The sequence below is a fragment of the Fragaria vesca genome, linkage group LG2, assembly GCF_000184155.1.
Source record: "Fragaria vesca subsp. vesca linkage group LG2, FraVesHawaii_1.0, whole genome shotgun sequence".
NCBI classification, from domain to species: domain Eukaryota; kingdom Viridiplantae; phylum Streptophyta; class Magnoliopsida; order Rosales; family Rosaceae; genus Fragaria; species Fragaria vesca.
The window spans coordinates 22,655,694-22,674,399 of NC_020492.1; the positions used below are offsets into that span (position 1 = coordinate 22,655,694).

An 18,706-nucleotide genomic window follows, 5' to 3' on the forward strand; every position below is an offset into this window, starting at 1 on the left:
AGCAAGTTAATCAATTACTTCCAATCATCTTCATGTGATGTATCTTTTTTTACGCTTTTACCTTAGTGTACTCGTGTTAAAACCCTTATTTTGGTTGACCGCGTCAATAAGGGTTTAAATATGAGAACCCCATCGGTTTAGAGAGGTTGGTATATGCCGTATAGCAAATGAAATCAGACCTACACATTTTTAATCATATAAATTAGCTATATATACAAATTAAGGATTCTGATCAGTGGTCTTGGTCTTGTCATGGCATGGTCACAAATTTTCGAGAATATAATTAGGCATATTAAGTCACCATTTGAACTGATTAATTAGTAGAGAAACTGAAATAATAAGCCTAAAATTAGTTGACTAATGTAAAAATTAGCAGCCATGTAGATGTATCAATGAAATAATGAGAATTCATCGGGAAAAAAAATAATGAGAAAAATTAAGAATGGATTGGAGAAAATGCAAGGTCAACTGATATAGGAATTAGGAAGCGAGCTTTTTCCACAATTCAGATATATACTAAGAAATGATTACTTCATCTGGTCATATAGAAGATTTTAGAAGATATGTTAAACAAAATATTTGACTTCCTGGTTAATAATACTAGCTAAGTTTGGAGATCAAGGGAAGCCTTAATATTATTCCAATTATTCCAAGAAGTTGGTGAGTCAAGATATACGAGGTGATCGATAATGATAGTTAATTTATTATGATCCGATGCATGTAAATTAATGGTCTAAATGTTTCAATCATATATATGTTATTGTCAACTCTGTGGGAAGCCTTGCATGTGTAATTTCTGCCTCAGGTGCAGCTTAATTCAAGCCTTAATTAGTGAATTAACCCTGATTAATTACAAACAGCTTAATTATCTGCTTACACTAATTAATTAGTTACTTCTGCATGTTTTGGTGCAACGTTCTAGAATCTAAGCAAGGACTGGTGCGAGGTCTAGTGCTTTTAAATTGCTCTGGTGGGATGAATAACAAGGCCATTGTTGATGATTGGAGGATCAAGCTGATCTTCCCTTTGCTCTTGCTAATCGACTTCTTGTTGCAGCAACGACCTATTGCTTCCTTCATCTTTGAACGTGTTAGACAGAGGTACAGTACGTAAAAGCTCTCAAGTATGGTAAAAACTTTTTACATAGTTATGATCTAATCTAATCATGTCGAATGCCTGCTGCAGGAAAAGTTTAAGAAATATCTTATTGTCTGTATATGCTAACAAAGAATCCGTGGACGACGAATTAGTTGAGGTATTGTCATGTTGTGAAATCATACAGGAGGAAAGAATGGTAGATTTTGGTCACTAATGAGAAGTTTTGATGATTTATGGTCACTAATTTTGTAGATCATCATGGAACCAACAAATGACCCGGGTGCATTGGATGACCCGGGATCATCACAGGCCCACCTGGACCAAACCCGGTTCAGTTGATACCAGGCCTCTCCCAACCCATTCTAGTCTTATGGGGCGATGAAGACCCGTTCACTCATCTTGATGGGCCTGTTGGGAAATACTTTTCTTCCTTACCTTCTCCAATGTGAGCCTCTCCGTTTTGCAAGGAGTTGGGCATTGCCCCCACGATGACAGGCCCAAGTTGGTACACGACAAAATTCTTCCCTGGTTGGCTAATCTTTCTACCTAATCTCATAATAATCCAGTTGCATGATTGAGACTGCGCTCTATCACCAAACAAATATATAGAAGGAGAAACATCTTCCTCATACGATTAATTGTATCATTAAGGTTATAATAAAAAAAAGGAAAACATATGGTACCGCCCAATAAGATTGAGACTAATAGTCTTATACGGTTTTCAGTCTATTTAACTGTGTAAATATATTGGCAACTATGTCCTAGTTTTACTTAGATTGAGACGAGTAGCAAAGTCTTTTTTTTTTTTCTTTATTTGATGAATAAGAACCTTTCATTAAAACCAAACCCAGCAACTAATGATTTTGATCAGATTTCGATGACGAATATTGCCTAGCATTTCACACTCGGTATCGAAACTCTTGAAGGCCCCTTCTAGTTGTAAGTTGAAAACCTTTACGGCCACATCTATCACATTTGAAAATGGTCCTTTGTACACTAAACAGCCGAATAATAATGACTCTAATGTAGTTTGTTTGAATGATAAAGAGTCATTTCTTTTTTTTTTTGAGAAGAAATAGCTATAAAGAGTCATATTTGATTTAAGGATATATAGAAATATTTTTCTCATATGATTACTTGTATGAGTTGTATCATTAAGGTTATACTAAAAGAGGAAAAACTGATTGTACCACCCATTATGATCGAGACTAATAAGCTCATACAATTTCAATCGATTTTTATTTTATTTTATTTAACGTGTAATATGGTTGGCAAACATATGTGACTGTAGGCTAGTATGTTTGAATGATATATTCACTAATATATTTGATATTTTATTATTAAACTGAGTCGTGTTTGATGCCATACGATTAACTTCTACATTGAATTATTAATATCTATTATCGTGTAGAAGTATACTACACTCAAAAAACTTTTATACTCAATACATTTTGGAATAAATATCACAACTCACGAGCATAGGAAAATCCATTGAGACAAAAATATACCAAAATCTATCCTACTGACCCGGATGATTGCTATATTAACAAACAACCGACTATATTTGTAAAGAAAGAAAAGAACAAATTTAGCAAGTGATGAATTCATTGAATATGACCTTTGTCTTGGCAATCCAATATGAACATGTACCTCCTGATTTACGTGGGAACTAGATATTTTTGTATCATTTAAATTAAAATAAAAAATAAAAATATCTGCATCTACAGAGCATATTCTCCGTAATATTAAACAGGTAAAAAACACAATTGGCTGGAAAATGACTACTGACAGGACCACATTAAAATAGGTGTGAATTGAAGAAGAATTGACACCCACGTCAACCATAACTGCCGGGCCGAGCTGGGCCTGGTCCTTTCGGGCCGGGTCGTCAAATTACCGGTCAGCTTCCGGTTAAGGTTAGGTAAGGCAGCTGGCTCCGGCGTAGTCAGCTCTCTATCCGAAATCTGTGATACGTCAATAAACTAATATATAAAAACAAGATAAGCTATTGTTGCACTGGTGCTACTACATTGAAATAATAAAATAATGATGTGGGTGGAATCCCCATCATCATCATCATCCATCATCTCCGACTTGTATTTAAAAGCATACGAGCTACATTTGTACGGACTATCTTCCATACCAGTGGCGTCCTCATAGCTATGGAAGTTTCACCGTATCTAATTTGCCTCGATTGTTACCGTTCTTCTTGTACTGGAGTTCATTGTTCTCCTGAGCTCAATTCCATGGCCGATTCTTGTGATTGCAGCTCTGATGCGGTGTTTGATTTATAGAGCTTTAATTTCTGTTTGACTGATTTTGACATTGTTTTAGTCTCGATTGGAAAAGAGAGAGCTATTTCAATGGCGTCGTGTCTGCCACCGCTGATGACTCGCTCAGCTTCCGTCTGCGCTGCTGACTGTGACGATCGGCGGAGCCTGAGGTAAAGCCTGTGCTGTTAATCTTGATTAACACTGCTAATTTGAGTTGTTGATTGCAAATTCTAGCTAAGTAAGTGTGATTAGAGAGGAGTAGCGTGTGTGTAAGGCAAAGTGGGAATACCGTTTGTTCTTGACCAATGACCGTCATATAGGTATGTTCGATGGAATGGTTATGATGAGAGGACCACGAAATCGAGCAAGTACCAGAGGAGGAGGAGGAGCCTTGTTCTTGGCTCTGCTTCTTCTGCTTCTGCTGCTTCCCCTCGTGCCCAAATTTATCAGCAGGTTTCTAATTTGCTCATCACCTGTCATAACTAGGCCGTGGTTTCCATAATTTACCAGACCTCTGTTAAACCTCTCTCCCTATTGATATAAATGATGTATCCAATTGCTAGGTTTTGTGCTTGGCATTTATCTTTCTTGTTTGTTTATTTTCGATTACTATGTCGTTATTGATTCCCAATTCGAAGTTGAAAGTGCTGTTTGGTCTTGAACAATGCTAGGTTCTTAAGGCTGCCAGACAAAAGTTTACTCAGGAAATCTCCTTCCGGTCCAAAGACAAGGACGTCTCTCTTGCGAAGGTATAATATATCTTTCATGTTAAGGTGTACTAGAAACCAAAGTGCTAGCTTTTAGTCTCATGTTAAGTACTACTTGATGTTGCAGGCTTTGCTCTACATAGCAGCTGAAGATGAAGCATTTATGGCTTTTAATCGAGAGATGGATGCTTTCTCAATTCATAAGGAAAGAAAAGGTGTTTCTGGCCCACCAACTCCCCAAGAGCAAGAGTGGAATGATGTGGAGGGCATGTCATTGGCTGGGAAAACTATACATGATTGGCAGGCTGAACTGGATGCTATTGCCAAAGAAGTTGAAGCAGAGCTAATTTCAAAAGACATAGGTTGTCATTTGGCTCAAGTTTTGGAGGCAGTAAATATGGTTCTTTTTGAGTCAAGAGGCTTCAGAAGGTCGCCCGTTCTTGGAGATCCAAAGAATTCATACTTGCACTTAGTTCTAAGCTCTGGATGTGGAATTGGTGAAGTTTGACCCTTGCTTCCTTTATACATATTTAGTCACTGATTAAAGGCATATTTCTTGCTGATCTTTGTTTTGAAGGCTTTTGATAAATACTTCTGGGATAAGATTCTTTGAAATATGTTTGATGTAGCATGATGGCTAAATATGTGTTTTCTCTTGACAGCAATAATGCTTAGCATTATATACATTGAGGTCTGCCGAAGACTTAGTCTGACCATAGTGGGATCTCGAGTTGGGGAAGAATTTTTGATCTGGCCGCAAACAGGAAATCCAGAGGTTTGTTAATATTTTCACCTTCATATTTGCTTATGGATCAGAAATTCAATATCTACTTTCTGCTATTCATCATCATATATCCTTACCTGAAGTAATGTATGCATGCCTATCATTGTTCTTGTTTTGTTTAGGAGCTGTTCAAGGTAACGTCAGGGCACAGTCTGTTTGCAATTGTCAATGGAAGGTGTGTCGAAGACCCTAGATCAAAGGCATCAGATTTAACAAGCAATTCACTGTCGGGTCTCGAGATAGCTACTAACCGAGACATTATTGGGATTGCCTTGGCAAATCTTGTTGTAAGTTCTGAAATCACATTATAAAAAGCATTTTATGTATTTTCATGAGCTATAGTTTTTTTCTGTTTTCATTAATTGTAATTAACAAATAAGTATCAAATAATGCAGAGGCTTCACTGGAAACATGCTTCAAGATCAACTCATGGACTGATGCTGACTTCTCCACTCAGGCATGTTCACAATGCTCATGATAAACTTTACAAGATCACTGATTCAAAGGCTCCTCTGTTACGACCCCAAGAACTAAGGTAATGTTTCTTTTGCCTTAAAAATTTCAATGTAACAAGATTACAGGCACCAATTTGCATGGTCCTAATTAGTTCGAGGAATGAATAACTTGGGTTTGGCTGCTTGACATAAATGACTAGCAAGTTCATGTTGGTTTCTATATTAGAATTGCCATAATGTCATTTTTCTATGCAAATAAAATAAAAACTAGTTTCTTTCAATGTAAGTGAGGTGATGATGATCTCTGATCATTCTCAAAGACAGGGTTCATGTTTCAATGATATAATTTTACCTTCTCACAGTCTGCTACTTATTAGATTTTATTCTGAGCTCCCTTTTCTGGTTTCATTGTTTGTTTCATTACCATTGTTCTTAAATGAAAATGTAATTGCACAGCGGTCAATTTCTTCTGTATGTTCCGTCGCAAATGATTGGTTTCTCCCATTTAAAGTATGACTCATTTACAGGTTGGCCATCATGGCTTCAGAAAGATTGTTGATCCTCCAACCACATAATTGGGCCTCGAGGAGAGACCATGGCATGATGCTATACTACAATAGGTACGTCTGATATAGGTTTTACCAAATTGATTTCTAAATTCAAATGACTGGTCCTAACTTAAGCGTAATGGTGAATGCCAGGGAGTACGGGAAGGCTGTCCAAGAGCTTAGCATCTGCATGGCTTTTGCCCCAGAAGAAGAGGCAGAAGTTCTTGAACCATTTGTCGAGAAGTTGCATCTGCTGCGGCTTGAATCATCGTGGAAATCTTTAGAGCACTCAAGTCAAGTGAAAGTCTCTTAACTTCTCGAGTACATAACCAGCAACCTCTCGGTTTACTTGAACTGCATCTGCTACTGTTAATTTGTCCCAGAAATATGTATAATAGCATGGATTTGGAAGAACAAACTACAAACTAGGGTTGATCGTACGATCTCAAGGCAACATTACTTCACCAACTACGCTTAGAGATCTCTTTATGCATATTGAGAGAGTATAACAAGGAAAGAAACAATGAAACATGTGGAACTTGTAACGTAGCTGTGGTGTGGGTGGTGGTGGAGTGTTAGGCGTGGTTTTTGTCTGTTGATATAACATGGCGATGAATTTACGTTGGTAAGACATTTCCGGAAATGTCGTCGTTAGAAATGGCGTGGTACTAAAATTTAACCTTTGTCCACATGGTTAAATCAGAAAGTAAATTGAAACATACCTTTGCGGGTGAAAATTTTGGCTTACGGAAGTGTCGGCAGGTAACTGGAGGAGGATGAAGATGGTGCCTTTTCAAAGTTATCTTCCACAATATACAAATTCTCCATTACCAAACCAGATAAGAACATGTAGATGTTGTAGCCGAGTTTCTCTACATCGATATGCACATGGGGTTTTAGGCAAAGTATGCTGTACAAAAATACAAACTAGATATGACATACAACACGTCGCAAGTTGGGTCAGCATCATCAGCAGATATGCCAATCTGATTTGAGCTCTACTATAGTGCCATCACTTGTCTCCATCAATCTTTTTAGACCTGGATAAGGATCAAGATGCAGAACTAGCAGTGTCCATATCACTGGTTTAATGTCTTCTGTCCCATCACAAGTGTATAATTCATCGTTGCTGTTGCATTCTGCTTGCTCCATATATAAGAATCACCTAAAATTAGCAAAATCATGTTTTATAGACCATTACTAGCGCAAGCAATCCTCACTTGATCCAGCAGATATTCCTGAGGCTGCAACCCATCTGCCTGCATCTCATAAAGAAACTTGAGGGCTTCGATGTGTAACCCATTCCGCAAGTAATTTGTAAGCATGGCATTCCAACACGCAGTAGATGTTGTATCGTTGAACGTCTGAAACACCAGTTTCGCATCTCTAAGTAGCCCGTTTCTTCCATACATATCAATTAACCCGCAGTGCACAAAAGAATGGGAATCCACACCAAGTTTGATGGCATTGGCATGAACTTGTCTGCCCCTGAAACCACTATCATGCATCCTAGCACACGCCCTGAGGACACAAGAGATCATACTAGTGTTCTTACTTATCCCAGCCCTCCCTATTTCCTTAAAGTCACTGATCACTTCAAAAAACCGCTCTCCTCTAGAGTTGTTGATCATCCTAGCCGTCCATGTCAGCGCATTAGGCTGCGAGAGCCCAAGGGAGGCGCGTTGCGCAGCTTCATGGCACCTCAATCTGCCGTACAAGTTGATCAAGGAGGTGGCAACAAACATATCACGATTAGCATGACCCAACTTGAGACAGCAGCCATGGAGCTGCTCCCCTAATCCCACATCCATCGTAGCGTCGAGAACACAAGCCATGATCCAAGCAGGAAACTCCGAGATATCAACATGACAGTCCTGCAGGTGCAGCATGCTCAGGAACAACCTCAGGGCCTCCGCGTAGTCGGCATTTTGGGCATACGCAACTATCAAGGTGGCCCAGGAGTTGAAGTCCTTAAGCGGCATTTCATCGAACAGCTGGTGGGCATTATCCAAACGGCCGTTACAGACGTGACGGAGAAGCAGGCGGTTGAGCAAATGTAGAGGAGGTGGTGGGCTCTTTCTAGTGAGGTGGGCCTGTAAGTGGAGAGCCGCGCCGGAGTCGGAACAATCGTTGATGAGAGAAGCGTACATGTGATTGTCAGATAGAGTTGTTGATGTTACTGGGACTTGGAGCCCATCCATCAACCGCAGAATATCGGAGGTGCTGCACCTCGACCCATTCTCATTCTTTTTCCTCTTCTTCCTTGTATTGTTCTTCTTTCTAGTAGTATTGTTGGAAGTGAGAGGGTTTGATTTTGAGCTGCGCGGGAGAGGTAATCTGAATTTGGATATGGACCGGTGGTTCTGGTTGGTAGTTGAAAATCTAGGGCGGTATTCACAACTGCCATAACCGGAGCTCGTTCCTACTCCTAGAAATGGTGCTGTAATTCCCATTGAATTGATGATCGGTTTTTCTTGTCACAGTGTCAGCAATATTCTGAAAATAAAAAAATAAAAAACGATTAGGGAACTGGGCCTCTGTGGGCTAGGCGGACCCGAGACATGGCTAGGCGGTCGTAGGTGATGTGGGCTTACATGGTCTGGGCCGCATTTTTTTAAAGAAAAATGTAAAAAAATAAAATAATAGGCGAACTGGGCCTCATCGGGCTATGCGGAAAGAGACACGCCTAGGCGGTTGTAGGTGATGTGGGCATAGGCGAGCTCGGCCACCCACCTTTAAAAAAAAAACTAATGACGTGGCTATACAGTTGGCTCTAAAACACAATGACGTGGCTAGAAAATAATTGGGGCGCCGGCGCACAGGGGCATAGGAGTTCCCGGCTTTCTTCGTTTCGGGTTCGGTGACCTCCTCGCCAAGCCAACCTTAACACCAAGACCAACCCAGCTCAAATAATTGGCGGATGAGCTAGGTTGGTCTCGGTAACAATAAATGTGTGTGACGAGATGAAGAAATTGATAGTTCATTCTTTTACAGAATCACTATAGTCTTGTGTTTGATGTGTTTAAAGTGTATCAGTTCTATGGATGAGATGTCATCCCCCAGACAGAATTGAGTGAAATATATATTTATTCATTTAAATAAATTTCTCAAGATTTTCTATCCATTCTTTATCGATTGATTTTCTTTCCTCAGTTTATAATATATTACCTTTTTTTTTTTTTTTTTGTAGAAAGAAGTATATACCTTTTGATACTACCACATTGAGTTTAGCAGACTTGGGTCTCATTTGATATTTTGGGAAAGTAAGGGCAAGAATTGGTGCCATAATTGCAGCAAGAATACAACAAGCAGAGTATGAACAACAGAAGTAACAATTGGTGTCCACAACTTTATTCTCCTGCTGTAAGATGGACCAAAAAGGCACAGTAAGAAGCAGGAAACTGCAGATCAACAAAATGAAACCCATGGGAAATTATGAATTGCCCAGCAGCTTAAACAAAACAGCTTAATGGTACCTGTTCACTTGCATCATATACAGCTTAATGGTACTTCTTCACTTCCAAACAGCTTAATGGTACCTATTCACTTGCATCATATACAAAAGTGATCTCTGCATCTATATCTGCTCAAAATTCATTAGACATCTTATGTGCCTTGGAATAATCACTGGTTCTAGGACTCCTTGCTTTGCTACTTGTACTAATGTATTCATAGACAACTGCATTTTGCAAGGCTAGAGTAGCCCTACAACTCAAAGTCTATCAAAAATACTGTTCTGCTGACTAAAGCTCAAAGGACATAAGACTGATAAGAGGCAAGGAGAGAGGAAGGTCCATGAAGTGATGGATTTTAAGAAAGAAGCAGGTGAAATCCAGATGAAAGGGTAAAGAAAAGGACATACCACTGAAGTCCATGATATGGAAAAGCATACGACAATTCCTCTCCTTGGGGGGAAATATCTCTATGTTCGAAAGATACAATCATAAAACTAAAACAATGAAAAAACAATAAAAGTCTTTCACAACAAATCTCCAACAAAAGTCGTTCAGATATGTTAAAGCTGCATTGGCAAACCCTCCAAAAAAAATAATCTGGAACTTCTACTTAAGAAAACAATGGGAATTCACTTAATCAACAACTGAGGAACACAAGTTTCACAGACTATTAACTAAACAAAACTAGCCCTTTATGGAAGGGATACAGAAAATGAAAATACAGAATATATGATAACATCAAACATTTACCAAGCAGCCATATTAATATAATAACAAACTCTCACTCATTAGCAACAGCTTTCAAATACATGATACACATAGAAGATGTTCCATTTCATACAGAAACAAACAGAAAGATCATTCCTTGACATCATCCAATGTAATCAAAAGCATATGACCGACAAAACACATTTGAAATTCGACTTCACAAAATAAGACGGAGGGACGCTTTACCACACAGTGGGGATGAAATGGAGAAGGGGATTATGAATGGATTCAAATTTGACCACTCTTCCAACGCTGTTCCCATGCATCAATCCGAAAGTACCAATTAACGACTTGTCTAACACCAGAGACTCCAATGAGGGGCATCCAAGCACTATTTCCAGATCAGACTTATCTAAGTTGCTGAAACCATGCAATGCAAGGTATTTCAAGCATTTATGTCTTGAAAATGGATGAATGCTAGCTCTGGTTACAGGTGCATTCAACCCTGTATGATGCAAAACAAGTACTTCCAAGTTGCGGCAATTCTCAGCAAGAGCAAAAAATGTACGGTCTGACAACTTCCAAATGGCACTCAATTTCAATTCCCTGAGGGTTTGAATTGTTGAGATTGCCACACCTCCAATATCAGTCACTTGGTTGAAGCCGGTCAATTCGAGGTGCTCTAAGCTACGCAAGTTGACCAAAAGCTGGATCCCAGTATCAGTGATTCCACGGCAACGCTCAAGGACCAATTTCCTGAGGGTTCTAGAGATAGATCCATTTGCCAGGAATCCCAATCCGACATCAGTAACATTCGGACAGTATGTTAACTCCAACGTGCTTATGGAAGACGACCCAATTGCTCTAAATGCATGATCAGAGATGAGAGAGTTAACATCCAAATGCAAAGACTTCAAGTTATGTGCTGATTGAAAAAGCGCATCAACTCCAGCATTCCCTACAACCTTGCTACCCTGAAACATAAGTCTGGACAATTTAGGACACCCAATGGCCAAAGCTCGTAGACCTTCCGTCCCCAAATGACCATCACTTTGGACATGTCTAGTTTCATAAAAGCTCGCCATGTAGGTCTCGAGTTTGGGACATGTTTTGGCAATGAATTCGAGTCGGGTGTCAGTCGGTGGATAAAACCATGCTTGTTTATTTCGCCTTTTTCTTTTTTTGGTAAGCTCCCGTGTTGTTCTGAAATCGACCAAGTTTGGGAACTTAGTCAGTAGCTCCAATGGGAACATGGGTCGGCAAACCCGAAGTGATGTTCGGCTTAGACGCTCAACTGTTAACCATTGCTTGCACACCTCGGAGAATGATTTTCTACCTTCTTCCTGGTCGACCTTGTTAAGGATTTGGGCAAGTAAATCGTCGTTCAACATGGAATTAATATACCCTGATTTCCTTTTAGCGTCTATACCCATTTTTTCTTTGGACCAACGAAACAACCAAACTGGAGGAACTATAAAGAACAGGTTGGGAATTAAACCTGATGTTTAGGGATGAAAGGCTTCAGCTACTCATCATCGAGCGAGTGATCAGCAATGCAGATCGGCCCGCCCGCCCATGGTTGCCGCCGAAAGTTGCTCCGGTTGTGAATGACTGGAAAGATGCTGAAGAGAAACAGAGAAGAAAAGCGTGCGGCGTGAGTAGTAGGTTTTTACTATATATGAGAGGAAATTAATAGGGTGGTGCACTGGTGGAGGTGCATTGTAGCCAAACCCACTCTGAATTCCACACGTAACTTTCAAATGTAGTTGTGGCTACTCGGGTCTCTTTGAGGATCGAGAACCGAGCCGGAAACCCTGCGGACAAAATCGTACCGGTTAAGAGAGTTGTAGGTAGTAGGGCTGGACTTTTGGTCCGCCAATTGAAATTGATTAGTTTCATCCTCGAAGAACTGGGAGTTTTGGGTTTATGCCAGCCAGTTCAATAACTTGTTACTTACACACTTTTGACATACATAAGCAAGCAATTTAAACATTTCTCACCGCTAAACACAGAATCCCCCCATCGACTCTAAAATATGGTGGCATGGGCAGCAGGATTATGAACTACATGGAGCTATAGATATGTACTGCAGATGGAAACAGATAAACGAAGAAATTTAGACCAAGAGATTATTTGTCAATCATGAACTTTTGCCTGTTGAACTGTTCCAAATCCGTTAGGCAGCGAGCAGGCATGATCACAATCAAAAGATAAATACATAAAACCCGCGCTACATCAAACTTTCCTATCCAAGACCCTCCAAACAAGGGAATCTCATGTAAGAAAATTAAAATCAAAACAAGGGAAAGAGGCAACATAATCCTTGCACCCATGACGAGATGTGGTTCAAACAATTTTCGTCATCATTGTTCTGCAACAGCTGGTTCTGCCTCAGAGAAATAGTCATGCCTGTAATTGAAAAGAATGTCATGGAGGGCCACATTCAAAGGATAACTTGGTAAGAGACCATCACATTTACAAATAAAAAAGAGATGAAATTCACTTACCGTATTTTCCGTGAGAGTTGGTAGAGGCCTGTCCCTGCCATTGCTACGTTGACACTAAAAAGATTCCAGTTCTTCTGCAATTACGAATTACAGAGACCAATAATCAAAATCAGAAAATCCATCTGAACAAGCTACAAAGTAACCAAGTAAAGCTAATCAGCTATGTTCACTACTTGGTTTTTGTTATTGAGTAGAGAAAAAAAACAATGAATTCCCTTCAAAGGAAAAAGGATATGTACGGTCCCAATTGACACTACAAATTCAATAATAATGACCAAGATAACAACAGAAAGTAGAGACAGTAGTTGAAGATGCATGCATCACCAAAGTATGAAATACTAGTCAGCGTTCTCTTGCAAATTTTCAGTCAAACTGATGATCGTTTGTGTACTGAACTAGATCAAATCCAGTAAATCAACCTACGAACTAATTCTGTCCAATATAAATCATTTGTCTTCATATTAGTGAACTTGAAAAGAAAAGTAACTATGTGACACTACCCAGAGTAAAGCAGTTAAAAAAAATCTTGGCATGGGAACTTCTAGATGCTGGATCATTATACCCATGGTTATACTTACTGGAGTGATGACAGTGCTGTAGCGTGACCATACAATTCCAGTGCATGCAACAGCTGGGTAATATCAAACAAAAAAGGGTGAGGTGACTAAAATCAAATGAAAAATGACTGTTTCTTTACAACAACACTAGTTTAATATTTAAAAACCAATTTGTATGTGGTGTGCATGCTCACACATGGTTTAAACTTTATAAAAACATAAAACAGCAGCACCATCGAACAAACCTATTTGCTGAGGATATGAAAGATTCTCAGGTGGTTTAGCGAAGTCAGCAATATTAGCTATGCTGATGCCCCATTTAAAAGTTGGTGCCCAAAAATGAACTGCAACAACAAAGCAGTGTAAGGTTCTCACTTAACAGACAATAAACAACAAATGGAATAATATCGAATAATCTGTATGCCAAACTATACATCACAATGCAGCAAATCTTAATCCGCTCTGAACTCAATGTAATTGTAACCGATCAATAAAAGAGCCACACTTGTTTCCAAGTTTCAAACGATGCTTTGCCCAATACAAGAAGTTTACATACAAAAATTAAAGGTACAAATATAAACACAAACAGACAAATTGTGTGTGCTGCGACTTTATTAAACCCGGATTACTTTCACATTTGTTAACCCCTAGTTTCTAAATTTGAAGTCTAACTCATCAAAATTAAACTGCAAAAATCTAAACTTGATCAATATAAAAGATGATTCATTTTGGGTTTTCGAACAATCCCAATTTCCAGAAACAAAGCTTGATTCTTAAATCCGATCCTTCCAATTCAATTCAATCCAAAATGAAAGACCTAATTCGCCCGAAAACAGAATTAAAGATGGAAACTTTTTATGATTTTGATGAAATTGAATCGAATAATCGGAGAATTGGGATAGTGAGAAAGGGAGTGACTCACTGGTTTTAGGGCCGGCGGGGTGGTTCCACAGCGCTTGGAGCTTTGAAGTCGCCATGAATCTCTCTCTCTGCAACTCTCTCTCCCTCAAAAGCTCAATATCAGCTCTCGACTGTGTTTAAGTACGCCAACGGCGACACGTGTACGGTTTAGAGTTTATTTCGAGTCTTGGTGGCTGGCCAAAACGATGTCGCTTTGGTCAACTGTTCCTTTCAACAAAGGTGTACCAGGTCAGCAATAAGATTCCCAAATTAAAAACTGATAATGATAATGATTTAGCTAGGAGTTTTTGTTTCAAGAAATTTTTAAATGCTATAGGAGGACCACGTAACAGTCTGACGTGGTTCTACGTTCCAATCAAATTTAGACATGTGGATTTTTTATAACTAAAATATAAACAAATATTTTCTGTTTTTTATGAAATGACATTCATGGGTATTTAACAAGTTCAAACCAGGGTCTAGGGTATAGGGTTTAAAGTTTAAGGTTAGAGTTTAGGGTATAGGGTTTAAGGTATAGGGTATAGGGTTTAGGGTTTACGGTTTGGGGTTTAGGGCTTAAGGTTTAGTATTAAAAAAACAACAGAAAACCTAAAATGGTCTTTGACAAAATAGATAAAATAATTTTCGTAAAGAAAATCTACATGTCTAAATTTGATTAGAAAGTAAGACCACGTCAGACTACCACGTGGTCCTCCCGTAGCACTGAAAAATTTCTCGTTTGTTTCAGTCTAAAGATCCTAAATATAATGCACAAATTCAGGCATTCCTTCAATTACAGAGTTAAAAACTACAGGGAGAGGGAGAGGATCTACTTACTAATCAAATTGAACTACAATTTCCTACCATACAACTTTGACTAAAAGGATGTCCAAAACCAAATAGAAGAACCTAAAAGAGTACAAGAAACATGAAAATTTCTGATTGAAACATATGTCCTATTATGCGACGTCAATGGCCTGTGCCGAGAACCATCTCTATAACTGCAAAGGTTCAGTCCTGCGCTACTGCATTTCTATACCTACACATCTTCTATGCAGTAAATCAGCATCCTGATAACCAAGACCAATCATCCTATTCAAATTAATCCTGTGTTTCAGGCCACAACATTGACGAAAGAAGGAGCCATCTGCAGCAAGTGCAACACCCCGAGATGACTAGTCATCCCTTCCCATAGGTGATAGCTTGCAAATGTACCTTCTTGTCACATATTGTGTCCCGTAAGTTAGTCTTTCCATCTGCAGAAAATAATGAAGCAAGGGCAAATGCATGGGGATCCAATTATGGTTTCTTTCCTCATTTCCTATGAGATACCATGATGGAACACATCTGCCGGTCATGTCAGCAAGCAACTGATGAGGCCTCATAAACCGGACGAATTCTATTAGGTGCAGGTCTTGCAATAAGACCATCTGTAACCCAACCAACTGATTCCCCATCGGTTTTGATGATGTCAAATTCCCTCCGCACATAATCTAGAGACATTTCCAGTCTTCCACCTGGTCTGCAGTCGATGGAAGTTCCTTTTGCTTCAATTCCGGCATTCTTCTCCAACCAATACAGATAATTGACATGAAACAATGCTTTGAGCATGTCTTGTAGTGAAGATGTTTCTTTAAGAACCACCTGATTCACACCAATATATAAAGTCACAACCAAAAAGTTTTTATGTCCAAGTGTAAATGCATACAAGGTAGACAAAAATAATCGCACTACAGTTTTCAGTTTCAACAAAAGATACGAAGACATAATCTTGATCTTTCTTATGGATTCCTTTCCTTTGGATGTTCTACAATTCCATAAAGCGAGTGAAATAAACAGGAGGACGGGGGATTAGAGAAAAAGATAATAACTCACACAGTATCTTCCCCTGTGCTCGGTCAAAATATAGCCTTCTTCTTTATATAAATTGAACAGTGCATGCACATCCTCTTTGTTGTTGATTAGATCACTAAGCTTGCATCCCAACTGCAACCTTTGCTCAATTTCAGCTGCAGCATCCTTCGCTTCTGAAGATAATACTGTTGGTTGTCCCTAAAGATGGATGTACAAAGGAAACAATGCATGCACATCAGACTATGCAACCTTCAACATAAGCATAAAATCATTTATGAACTATTATCTGATTCCATATTGTTTAGTATCCTCTGAGTAACTATTAAATGTATAAATATTTCAAAACCTCCGAATCAAGAAAGGAGACTTCATTAAATATTGTGAGTCGCACTTGATAGTAATCTTAGTTGTGCTCGAAGCATCATGGCTTCGCAAGTTGAATCATTTCCTCAAGGAATAATTGATTAAACTTACATCTACTAGGCTTTCTTATCTCTCTGTATCTCTTGAACAGTCATCTATGACCCTTCTACCATCTCCCACAAGACACAACACAGCCTTCAGACTGAAATCTCAAAACTGTCCTACATTACTCAAGTTCATAAGTAATTAGTCACATGAGGAGGGCATGAATAACTCACTTTGTTTGCTGGCTTCCAATTCAGAAATGGTACAGCTGGAAAAAGCGGTTCCTCTTCGTTGACATCTTTGACAGGAGGTGCTTGGCCACTAAGCAGATATTCGCTAAAAACCAAACCTTTGAAACAACCAGGAACATTTTATTTAGTTTGTAATTCAGATCGTCAAGAAAATAGTTATTATTTGATTTTCTTATGAAGATAGGTACGAAAAATGATGCTGCATGTGATAAAGATGGGTCTGGTCATCAAGGAACAGTAATTGGGGTATCACGACATATTCCATTTGGATGCTGATGAACAACGCATACTCAACATGCTATGGTTCCAATTTAACTTCATAGGCCTATTAGTGTGCTGAATCATCATGAATCCTTTCTTTTCACATTCTTGGAAGGCAGTCATGCAACAGAATATTTGGTGTTCTTATTCAGAGAAAAGCATGTTTGGTATTTTTTTTTTCCCTGCTGAGAAGAATATTTGGTTTTTCATGCACAAGACAGCTTGCAATGAATGAAATGTGGATTAAAAAAATATCCGCCCACATTATTTTCCATAACAAAAAATAAAAAATAAAAACTTAAGAAAAACAGGAATTACTTGCACGATAAGGATTTAAAGTCCTTAATTGAATGGCTTGATACGATTTCAGATTGCAGAACATGTGGATGCAAGTGACCAGACTAAATGAAGCTAGGCCCAGAGACGTAGAAGAGCCTATCTGGTTAGCCAATGCTATACCAAGCATGATCCCAATAAACTTGCTCACCATTCCCTGAGCTTCACCCTTAGCAATCACCTACAGTTTATTATCATCCTTTCAGATTAGTACAACAAGGTAAAAGAATAAAACCAATCAAATTCTAGTGCCATTTGATACCTCAGCAAAGTTCCTCTGAGCAGCAAAACCAGCATAGAAACAGCTCCTTGTAGCAGCCTGTCAAATGATAACCACACATCATTATATTGGTTGAAATGATGATGTACATACATTATTATAAATGAATCGCAATTCAACATTGCCTACATATGAGTATGTTCTCAACTATACCCACAGTTAATACATTTATAGAGCGCCGTTATCATAAAGAAAAAAGCTACTCGTACTTCTTATATAAAAGTCGGAAACTTGACATCGAAAATAACCTGAATAAGTGCAGCAGCCGAGCGCCCTGCGCCAGCAGCAGCACCAATCAAGAGAAAATGATTAGGAAACACAGGCGTAAGCATCTCCATTCCAAAAGCAGCATTCTCAAGAAGGTCAGCAAACAGCCTCCACCCTTTCGGGTTGACATCAAAATGCCTCCCGTATTTCGAGAGCATAATCTTGCTCAGGTATCCAATCCCATCCTTGAGCACCCAATTCAGCGCCGCAGCCGTCGGAATAGCACCTTTCCCCAATCCAACAGCATACAGCAAAGCCTTCACAAACAAATCAAACTCATCATCATCATCAATTCTACACTACAAAATACAACAATGCGTGCCGAAAAAAAAAGGCGAAAACTAAGCTACCTGTGTGGCAAGGACACCGCTGACCTGGCTAGCGACGCCCTGGACAGCTCTCCAGAGAGAGTAGTCCAGATAATCACTAGTCACACTATCAGGAAAACCTTCTGGAAGCATCAACTGCACAAATAGACTCTTGCATTGAAGCCCTAGGCTCTCAAAGCTTATCGAACCCAAGCCGCCGCCGCCGTCAGCAACAAAGGCGTCCCTCACAAAATCAGGAGCGAGCTTCGTCCACTTGCCTCCCTTGACCTCCCACACAGACTCCGCGTCCTCCTCCGACGCTAGGGCATACGCCAGCCTGAGGTGGCAGAAGCAACACGCCACGGCGGCGAGGAATATAGACGAGAACAGAGCGAGGTTGTGAGACGAACCGCCGCTGTCGTCGTCGTGCCACCACCACGAGGATGAGTCGAAGGGATTGTTCCAACCTCCGCCGGAGTTGTTGTTGTTGTTTCCGGCGTCGGAGCCGCCGGTGGGGGCGGTGAGGAAATGTTTTAGAGGCGGCAGGACGCGGGAGCGGAATTGCGGTGGTGAGTTGAGGTGGAGGGAAGAGAAGAGAGGAGTGAGGTTTGGAGGAGAGGGCCATGGCGCGGCGGAGTTGGTAGCGGCGGCGAGGTAGGGACGCGGTGGAGGCGGGAAATGGAGAGTGAACAAGGACTTGGAAGCGCAGCCCATCTCTCCCTCCTTTCTCACTTGTGCTGCTGCTGCTT

General features: G+C 39.8%; 6 protein-coding genes across 6 annotated transcripts in view; 1 reads left to right on the forward strand and 5 right to left on the reverse strand.

The window, feature by feature from the left end:
• The window catches only part of LOC101312889 (group 2 truncated hemoglobin YjbI-like), a 771,661-nt gene that overhangs the window by 542,201 nt on the left and 210,754 nt on the right, over nucleotides 1–18,706 (reverse strand). The window lies entirely within an intron of this gene.
• On the forward strand, nucleotides 3,248–7,014 carry LOC101300307. The gene is made up of 9 exons (XM_004291208.1): nucleotides 3,248–3,541; nucleotides 3,692–3,824; nucleotides 4,043–4,120; nucleotides 4,206–4,575; nucleotides 4,741–4,853; nucleotides 4,985–5,149; nucleotides 5,258–5,397; nucleotides 5,845–5,937; nucleotides 6,019–7,014. Exons 1-9 carry the CDS (start codon nucleotides 3,462–3,464, stop codon nucleotides 6,176–6,178), a joined length of 1,332 nt encoding a protein of 443 aa, XP_004291256.1. The 5' UTR covers nucleotides 3,248–3,461; the 3' UTR covers nucleotides 6,179–7,014.
• Nucleotides 7,053–8,318, reverse strand: LOC101295893 (pentatricopeptide repeat-containing protein At1g31790-like). Its single transcript, XM_004292856.1, has one exon. It carries the CDS (start codon nucleotides 8,316–8,318, stop codon nucleotides 7,053–7,055), a length of 1,266 nt encoding a protein of 421 aa, XP_004292904.1.
• LOC101309505 (F-box/LRR-repeat protein 4-like) lies at nucleotides 9,827–11,820 on the reverse strand. The gene is made up of 2 exons (XM_004291239.1): nucleotides 11,783–11,820; nucleotides 9,827–11,650 (listed from the first exon to the last, which is right to left on the reverse strand). Exon 2 carries the CDS (start codon nucleotides 11,459–11,461, stop codon nucleotides 10,271–10,273), a length of 1,191 nt encoding a protein of 396 aa, XP_004291287.1. The 5' UTR covers nucleotides 11,462–11,650; nucleotides 11,783–11,820; the 3' UTR covers nucleotides 9,827–10,270.
• LOC101314336 (mitochondrial pyruvate carrier 2-like) lies at nucleotides 12,158–14,099 on the reverse strand. Its single transcript, XM_004291256.1, has 5 exons — nucleotides 14,015–14,099; nucleotides 13,338–13,436; nucleotides 13,114–13,166; nucleotides 12,536–12,609; nucleotides 12,158–12,437 (listed from the first exon to the last, which is right to left on the reverse strand). Exons 1-5 carry the CDS (start codon nucleotides 14,067–14,069, stop codon nucleotides 12,392–12,394), a joined length of 327 nt encoding a protein of 108 aa, XP_004291304.1. The 5' UTR covers nucleotides 14,070–14,099; the 3' UTR covers nucleotides 12,158–12,391.
• LOC101296179 (UPF0420 protein C16orf58 homolog) lies at nucleotides 14,753–18,671 on the reverse strand. The gene is made up of 7 exons (XM_004292857.1): nucleotides 18,000–18,671; nucleotides 17,631–17,906; nucleotides 17,365–17,421; nucleotides 17,085–17,283; nucleotides 16,488–16,603; nucleotides 15,868–16,044; nucleotides 14,753–15,636 (listed from the first exon to the last, which is right to left on the reverse strand). The coding sequence occupies exons 1-7, from the start codon at nucleotides 18,669–18,671 to the stop codon at nucleotides 15,352–15,354; spliced, it is 1,782 nt and encodes a 593-aa protein (XP_004292905.1). The 3' UTR covers nucleotides 14,753–15,351.

Excerpts from the sequence above, each read along its gene's own strand:
- LOC101309505 (XM_004291239.1), bottom strand. The coding sequence starts at position 11,461 with ATGGGTATAGACGCTAAAAGGAAATCAGGGTATATTAATTCCATGTTG.
- LOC101296179 (XM_004292857.1), bottom strand. The coding sequence starts at position 18,671 with ATGGGCTGCGCTTCCAAGTCCTTGTTCACTCTCCATTTCCCGCCTCCA. Across the intron at positions 16,604-17,084 it reads TTTAAATCCTTATCGTGCAA|GTTTGGTTTTTAGCGAATAT; the intron begins GTAATTCCTGTT and ends GTTGTTTCAAAG. Across the intron at positions 16,045-16,487 it reads ATTGGAAGCCAGCAAACAAA|GGACAACCAACAGTATTATC; the intron begins GTGAGTTATTCA and ends ATCCATCTTTAG.
- LOC101295893 (XM_004292856.1), bottom strand. The coding sequence starts at position 8,318 with ATGGGAATTACAGCACCATTTCTAGGAGTAGGAACGAGCTCCGGTTAT.
- LOC101300307 (XM_004291208.1), top strand. The coding sequence starts at position 3,462 with ATGGCGTCGTGTCTGCCACCGCTGATGACTCGCTCAGCTTCCGTCTGC. Across the intron at positions 5,150-5,257 it reads TTGCCTTGGCAAATCTTGTT|AGGCTTCACTGGAAACATGC; the intron begins GTAAGTTCTGAA and ends CAAATAATGCAG. Across the intron at positions 5,398-5,844 it reads TTACGACCCCAAGAACTAAG|GTTGGCCATCATGGCTTCAG; the intron begins GTAATGTTTCTT and ends ACTCATTTACAG.
- LOC101314336 (XM_004291256.1), bottom strand. The coding sequence starts at position 14,069 with ATGGCGACTTCAAAGCTCCAAGCGCTGTGGAACCACCCCGCCGGCCCT. Across the intron at positions 13,437-14,014 it reads CCCCGCCGGCCCTAAAACCA|TTCATTTTTGGGCACCAACT; the intron begins GTGAGTCACTCC and ends TTGTTGTTGCAG. Across the intron at positions 12,610-13,113 it reads ACAGCACTGTCATCACTCCA|AAGAACTGGAATCTTTTTAG; the intron begins GTAAGTATAACC and ends TCGTAATTGCAG.